This window comes from Cylas formicarius, unplaced genomic scaffold (assembly GCF_029955315.1).
Source record: "Cylas formicarius isolate icCylForm1 unplaced genomic scaffold, icCylForm1.1 PGA_scaffold_6__28_contigs__length_40554024, whole genome shotgun sequence".
NCBI classification, from domain to species: domain Eukaryota; kingdom Metazoa; phylum Arthropoda; class Insecta; order Coleoptera; family Brentidae; genus Cylas; species Cylas formicarius.
This window is the reverse complement of record NW_026844347.1, coordinates 6,880,453-6,888,857: the sequence shown is the minus strand read 5'-3', so window position 1 is coordinate 6,888,857 and position 8,405 is coordinate 6,880,453. Positions and strand designations below refer to the sequence as shown.

At 31.9% G+C, this 8,405-nt stretch overlaps 2 protein-coding genes across 2 annotated transcripts; both read left to right on the top strand.

Annotated features, from left to right (window-relative positions):
- Positions 1-2,447: 2,447 nt before the first annotated feature.
- On the top strand, positions 2,448-3,017 carry LOC132703122 (small ribosomal subunit protein bS16m). Its single transcript, XM_060672198.1, has 2 exons — positions 2,448-2,627; positions 2,684-3,017. Exons 1-2 carry the CDS (start codon positions 2,514-2,516, stop codon positions 2,915-2,917), a joined length of 348 nt encoding a protein of 115 aa, XP_060528181.1. The 5' UTR covers positions 2,448-2,513; the 3' UTR covers positions 2,918-3,017.
- An 847-nt stretch (positions 3,018-3,864) lies between these two features.
- On the top strand, positions 3,865-8,273 carry LOC132702995 (mpv17-like protein). The gene is made up of 4 exons (XM_060671979.1): positions 3,865-4,123; positions 4,183-4,485; positions 6,556-6,687; positions 7,951-8,273. The coding sequence occupies exons 2-4, from the start codon at positions 4,222-4,224 to the stop codon at positions 8,131-8,133; spliced, it is 579 nt and encodes a 192-aa protein (XP_060527962.1). The 5' UTR covers positions 3,865-4,123; positions 4,183-4,221; the 3' UTR covers positions 8,134-8,273.
- The last annotated feature ends 132 nt before the right edge of the window (positions 8,274-8,405 follow it).

Genomic DNA, 8,405 nt, shown 5'->3' with positions numbered 1-8,405 from the left:
TGTATTTTTTGTTTCAATAAAATTGTTCTTTCTATTATGTATTTTGTTGTTTGTGTGTGGAAATGATATTCCCGCTAATATGTCATCTGTTGATGGACTCTTAAACTCAGCACATATTAATAATATGGATTTTATCAACACCAACGTCACATTAAGGGCGCGATACATCTGGTTGCATGACGTTCATAATAACAAATATAGGTGAATGAGGATAAAACAACGTTTTAATATATATAATATTTTAATGTTTAATTATTATTATTAATGATAATAATCCTTTTAAACTGAAAAACAGTTTCAGTCAAGCTCTGAAGAAGCCAACATAATGATTGGCGAAACGCCAGAAAGTTCGATTCAACAAAAACCGACGCAGTAGGAATCCAGGAGTTTTGTAAAAAGTATTACAGTAGTAAAAATGATCATAATCGACTTTATTCACGATAATAAAGAAATAAGTAAATATATACGGCGAATTCTGGTTTAGGGCTATTCAAACTTACCAGGCGGTAAACCGAATAGTCTTCTACCTTCCTACAACCTATTTTATGTAGATACCGCCAAAACTTATACAAATACCAATTAAGATAAATTATATACCTAAAAACATTATCTACCCTACACAATGCAATAAAAATAATAATAAAATTGTTAAGACTCTATCTGCTAGTTAAATAAATTAATTTTGAAACTGGCTGTGAATTTTTCAACATTATGATTTATTAAATCATGTACTAAAGGATTATAAAGCTGGACTCTGTTATAGGTAAAACTTTTTATTTGAATGCAGCTGTTCTGTGATTAGATATTAACAATTTTGATTTATTTCTGGTATGTCAATTATGCATATCAGAATTCAGCTTAAATTTATTTTTAAGGTTTCCTAAAATAAAAAAAAAACATCTCAAATCATAAGTTGTTGTATAAAACATGTTTAACCACTGAAGTTCGTTAATTTTATCTGATATATGATTGAATTTTCTTAAATTAAATATCAAGACACAGCAACTATTCTGCACCGTTTGAATGCGATATTGTTCGTTATTACTCGATATTATCGTAGATAAAGTTTACAGAAATTAAAGTGAGAAAGTATAATTTCTCCCACAATGTAACTTTCATTTTGGTACTTAGAAAATGAATAATAATTTAAATAAAAAATAATAAATTGGGATCCAGGCCTCTGCATAAGTATTAAAATCAGCGCAAGGAAATTGATAATAAAGCAAAAGCTTGCACGTTGCATAGAGTAGTACATTTAAACGTCTGAAGTGTTGATTATACAAAATAGAGGACCCCAAGAGCCTTGGCATAGCCCAGTAAGCATATTACTGGACTTCGAAAAAACATTATCCACCATAATTCAACAAGGGCTGCAGATAGGCTAAATCCATCCCGTAAGCCGTTCTGGACCACTGAAATAATTTTGTTCCAATTAAACTACAAGTATATATTTGAGAATATAAGATTTGGCTATAATGCGCAAATCGTTTAGAACTATTGGTATTTTGGGGATGGGAATTCTGATTCTAGTCTTCCAGCTTTGAGGAAAGTAGTTTGGTTGAATACAGGATATTATACTAGTGATATAGGGATCAATAAACGGGCTACAAAACTTCAGCATTGATGCAGTTACTCCACTTGTACCACAAGCAATGGTTTAATACTGTGGAGGGAGGGAGAACTTCAATTGTACAGTGTTATCCTAACTACTCCCTTCATATAGCGCAATGAGGTCATTACACTTCACTGAAATATTTCCAAAATAATTGGCAAAATATCTGTTAATTCTATTTGAATCTGCCAGATTGGATCAGAAGAGTTGCGCACCTTAAGCATGCTAAATGTCTTGAAACAAAGTTAAGTCAAGTTTTCTTTTCAGATCTTACAAAGGTTACGAAGCTCTTTGTGCCAATTCCAGTCGTTAATCGATTTTGTTCGGTTAAACTTTTTGTATTTATTTTCACGTTCTTTCATGAGGGTTTTAAGGTTGTCCGTTAGTTAAGGCGCATCACAGTTAAACATTGTAAACACAAATCTATTAAACTAAGATAGAAAACACCAGTACATAGTACTTAGAAACCTGGTTTAACTAAATTACGCATTATTACTTGGTATTTGTTAATTGTATAAAAAACGTGTATCTAAAACATTTCATGCTATTCGTTTAAAAGTTCTGGGCAAACACTCTAGGCACAAATACATCACAAATAACTTCACGCACATTCTTTAGATAAATATTTTATTATAAAAATAATGAAAAAATAGAGAAAGATTCACAAAGTTGCACATTTGCAATGTCCTCTTGATTCCAACCATTTTAGTTTTTATCGATCTTGTTGCAAGTTACTGATTTTTCGAATCTTGAAATTGGGTTGAGAAGTACGTTACCGTTTTAATTCTATGGCTCCATGTTTGGTGATTCTAAACTCACCAAAAATGACAATTTGCTGTCTATGCTTTTTTTCTTTTCTGTCTGATGGTTCAAAGGGCTGGCCAGGAAGTTATTTACTGAAATGTTAAATCCTGCAAGTGGGACGGGAGTATTTTCGTTACATACTCCTAAAGTTATTCGACTTTTAAGGCAAGGATGTACAAACCGACCGTTTTATCATATTGTTGTTACAGAGGTATTACTGCATATACCAAGTGGTGTGTGACCTTATGATTTTCGAATGTATTTTAGCCCAAAAAACACGTATCCCAACCAGTTATCGAACAGCTAGGCACGTATGATCCTTTGCCGAATCAGTTTAATGAAAAATTAGTTTCCTTAAACTTTGAGCGGATTAAACATTGGATAGGTAATGGAGCTGAATTATCTAGGCCTATAGAACAGTTACTTGGGCTATCTGGATTGTTTCCAATACATCCTACAAGCTACATGACCGCCTGGAGAAATAGGCGTCAGCTAAAGTGAAAATTGACATGGAAAATTCAGCAGAAATTAGAACCTAATATTTTTATAAATTAAAAAGTAAGTTTTATGTTAGTTTGTTTTAATAAATGTATTTGTAGTAGCTTTATTACGACAAGTCCTAATAAGAAAAAGCATTCTGAACATGACAGTCAATCCTATTGTCCTAATTGTCCTGAGAAATTTGAGGAGTATAAGTTAGAGGGACTTGTATAAACCAATATAAGGTTTGCGGTTGTGGCAATTACTGTCTCCACGGATGAAATTCTAATCGCTTGAATTTTGTGAATAAATGGATAAACTATGAACGTCATTGTTAATAGTGCCAAGAGGGAGATATACTATCCAACGTTTTTTACTAAGAATAAACACATGGAGGCACAGAAAAACAATGTCAAGTAATTTCACACCGGGAAATTAGTTGCTTTTATATCGGATCAAAGTTAAATTGATCGTGTTTCACATATATCATAAAATACCCTCACAATTTATTGGTTAGCCCTAAAGTCAAAAGTATAAGCTTCAATAAACATCGAAAACTGCGAATTTACCATCAAATATTCCTTTCCCGATTTCATTTCTGTGGTTATACCAATCAAGTAAGTGTTCTTCTTTCTTTGGTTTTTCAAGTTAGGCACTTTAGCAAAGGACACTCGCCCATTTCTGATTTTCGTCGAGAAAATATTTTAGTCACTGACTATGATAAATTGTGTTAAAGATTCACAAAAAAATTATACACCTGTTCAATTTTAGCTAAAGGCTGATTATGTTGACAAAAAAAAAACAGTTTAATCAAACATACACTACACACACTTCACTTCAATTAAACTGACTTCAAAATAATTTCCGAAAAAGCAAGATATGCCACTTATAATACCACTCACAGAATCACTTATAGTCTTATTGTTGCTAATTGAAGAAGAAGAATTTTCTGCAATGTTACACGGTGAGTTCAGATAGTTACTTTTAAAAAACTAAATTACCCGAAAGTGTGGTATTAATACGAATGTTGTTAATGACATTAATATGATGTTACTGGTAGCCAGACCAAACGTGTGGTGAAAAGTAGAAAGAAATGTTTAACGACCTTCAAAAATAAGCGACATTTCAAACTCTGCAAGCATTACCAAAAGTAATCTCGGCGTCAAGGTCATACAAATCGCAATTGTATCTCTCATCTATGGCAATTAAGTAACCACGGATTTCGGAGTTAAGCCAAAATATCTAATTAGGGTAGTTTAGAATAAAATTATTTTTTTGTTAATTAGGTGCCACTTATTTTTTTATTCGTATGGAATTTACTTATAATGGCATCAGTCTTGTCGAGGATGGTGGCTTTTACTAGCAAACATCCAGTGATTAGGGGTATGATTTCATACGGAGCGCTTTGGCCGACCTCTTCTATTATACAACAAACCATATCAGGAAAAAGTATCGAAAATTATGATTGGATGCAAGCTTTAAGATTCAGTTTATATGGGGGCTTATTCACTGCACCCACGTTATACGCCTGGATAAGAATTTCGTCCAAACTTTGGCCAACTACAAGTTTAAAAACTTCCATAACGAAAGTAAGTAGGCAATATTGCGGGTAACGTTCCGCTATTTTTATTTATTTGGTGGTAAAATTTGAACTTGTTTAGTCAACCAACTTGCATTGTAATTGCCAGTGATATTTATGCCCATTATTTTTTCCTCTTGCTTCCGATTTGGGACCAACCCGCAGCATTATGAAACCCAAAAGTTTTGTGAGGGAGGGCCAATACACCCTCCATTGTAGCAAGAGGGAATGTAGTCATTGTTCCTGTGATGCTGATACCGGCTACTCTTTGAAGTTTTGCCAATAGTACCGCTTTACTTGTGTTCGTTAATATTCGGTGCCGCCATTTCAGTTTAATCTTCGGGTTCTAGTTTTCATACTTTTCCAGCCATGCTTCTTCAAGGCTTAGTATATTTATTTATCAATGACCAAAGCCCAAATATTTAGATTCAATTGTTACATTATTAATTAAATTAAATTAAAAAATCGGTAAAAGGTAATAAAAGTTGATTCTAAAATATCTTTAGTCGCAATTAGCAACAAAATTCCAAGCAAAAAAGACGAGTGTCTCCAATACTATCAGCCTAACATTTAATTCAATTTACGGGAATTAAAAATTTAAATTTATTAAAAACAAATAAAATTTAATTATTGATTTAATTAATTTAAAAAAAAACTCTTTCTTTTAAAAAAAAGTTGTTGTGGGGCAGAAAGTCCTGAGAGTCCTAATTGAGTTTTCAGGCTGCTTAAACTTCGAAGTCAAACCTAAAATACTTTTTGTTTGGCTTGAAACAAAGTGCCTTAGTTATGGTTAGCTATATAAACACGTGAAGCGGTTTGGGACACCTTCTGTATCATAAGCCCATGCAACGCTAAAGTATAAGGCATTATATTAAAGAAGCGATATGTCTGTTGCACAAAGTTCATAATATCTATATATAGATGAAAGATGATACAAAACGTTTTAATTGCATTACATTATTTTAATATTTAAACTATAGTACAAATTTGTAGAATAGGTGAAGACTATATTTTTCAGTAAATTTTGTGTTTTTGGCTGGAACAAACGACTCTTCTATTTTTATTGCTTGAATCCATTTTTTCCCAAGGCTTTCAATTGTGGAAATGAGAAAATTGCCACTTTTACTTAATTTCTATTACAGATAATAACTCACGAAACACCAAGCTTTATAATTATTCAACACACGTTCTTTAATTAAAATATTTAGGTATTATCTCAAGCACAAACGAGTTACACAAATATTTTGATCTCACATACTAATTCTAAGATTGGTAACGATGGCTAAACTATTCACACGTTTTCGCGAATATTGTTTCTTTTAATTTGTCACGTTTTCAGTATAAAATACCTCAATAAACTTATAGTCTTAGAAAGACGGGAATTTATTTAACTTTTAGTGATAACTCACCGATTTCTACAGTGTGTCGGCTTATTGAAGAAATCGTGTTGGTTAATAGTGAAAATTATAAAGTATAATTCATTAACACTTACTAACCTCATTGGAATTTTTATTCTCTTGGAAACTTTCTCAGGCAATTGTGGAAACAGTGTGTATTTGGCAATTAACAAATCTCATTATTATTAAATTTATTAATTTTCTTATTGCATTATGAAGTTGGAAAATTATTAAAAAATACTGTGGTGCGGAAAATGGCAGTTAAGACTCAATAACGTATGATATGGTGTTGCAAATTCTCATGAATGAACTCAACTTAGAGAGGATCGCCAAAAATTCAAATTTAAGTCGGTGGCAATTTAAAATTATGTCAGTAGTATATTAGCACAACGCACGTAGTTATTAATAACAGAGCTATTATTAAAAGCAAAACCTGAATAATTTGTTACACTTATAAGCCATTTTAGTAATAATTTTACACACTTTATTATTGAGTTTAGTGTGTACTCGTGACAAATCTTTTCAACGGTAAACAAAACAAAACGAATACAACATAACATCCATTCAAATATAAAATCAGAACGTTTAAACGCACTTTTATAACTTTGAGGACAAATCAAATCCTTCGATATAACTGATTGTAATTCCTAAGGAAAATAATTATATTGGTGTTGTCTACGCAGGCTATTGTAGAACAAATGACTTATGGTCCCGCCGCTTTAATATGTTTCTTCTTCGGGATGAGCATTATGTCGGGGAAAACCATAGATGAATCAAAAAACGAAGTAAAAACTAAATTATATCCCACGTGGAAAGTAAGTATTCCATCGATACATTTCGAATTTCATTACATTATCATTCTATGATTTCCAAGAAGTTTTAAAAATCCGCAATTCGAGCTGTCTCTTTGTTTTTCTGCTAATATTCATTTTGCATCTCATAGCATATTTTAACAAACCGGAATACATGTACCGGGTGGCTCACAATTGTGTTTAAATAACCTTGTAATGACAAGTGAAGACGTTTTACATCTACGAGGGGTTTATAATAAGTTATACATTTTTTCTTCGTTTCAATTTTGCTTTCGCGAAAAAGGTTTTGCTGAATTCAAACATAATACACCTATTGTTTTAGTTTTTTTTTTGGTTCAGCACTTTCTGACATTTTGATGCTTTCCATTTACATCTAGTAATCGCTAAGTAATTGTTTTTTTTTTATACCTAAGGATCGGAATGTTTTTTCGTAATTTTTAAAAGACGTTAAGAAACACATTTTTTCCCCAAGTTATGAATATGTGAATATTATAGTGTTTCAGCAAACATGCGTCCGCAAATGTTTAGTTTCCAAGATACAAGGCGTAAAACATTTAAAAAAAAAACGACTTTTGCGAAAATCCTTACGTCGCAAAAAGGTCATTTTTTAGGTATTAATAAATGAAAGAATACATGTTCAAAATAAATTATTTCATGTGATACTAAAGAAAATAGTCCAGGAAATTATATTTTTGAACGAGTTGGCTATGCAAACACTTGAAATATTAGTGACGACGTGCGTTTAGTTTTTTCGTATCATGTTCCATTATTTGTAAAGTATATTCCTCTGTTGTAGTTATATATAGACTTTTAAATTGGGATTTTCTGATCTTAGAGAGCAAAGTAAGGGCTTTGAGATTTTACATTTAAGATAAGTAAAAAAAACAATTAAACAATTTTTTAAAAACTGAATTAAATTTTAAAAGCTGCAAATTTAATTTGCCATGCATTTTTTTCTTATAGAGCTCTATTGCCTTACTGCTCAATAAACGTATAAAATCTTATTTTTGAAACACCCTTTATGTCCCATCTAAAATGATATGCAAGGCAAGAATGTCCGAGCCCTTTCAGCAACTGTCCGGAAAAGTTCGGCTTTCTGTTCGGATAGATCAAGATTATTATTATTAGTATTAAGATTTTCTCAAGGAGTGTTGATCCGTTCGCCAAATACTTCAACAGGCCTTCCAGTGTATAATGTGTCCGTTCTCCAGATTCTGCGAGCCACCCGGTATATTTCCTATTTAATAGTTCTATCAACTTTTTTAGGTGGGTATATGTGTATGGCCAGTCCTTCAAACGATTAACTTTATGTACGTTAAGGAGAAAAACAGAGTGCCTTTTGTTAGTTTATGCAGTTTGGTATGGTGCTGCTTTCTAGCTTACATGTACGAACTTGAACTAACTCAACAACGAAATCTATCCGTCACTAAAAGGGACGTTTTAAGTTAGTTTACATAGCAAATTATTTATCTATAAATATATTGAAATTGTAGAAAATTGTTCCTATTAAAATAATTTAAGCAGTACGAAATAACTTTTTAGCTTTTTACAATAGCGCGAGAAGAGCCGAAATTTTTGGAAACAATATAATTGCGGTGTTTTGGCGGACTCTGATAAGGACATTTCCTCGAATATTTAAGTAGTTTTTTTTTCAAATACGAAATAACTCATTAAAAACGTGATGAGGAAAACTGAAAAAGCCAACATGGCGTCGATAAAAA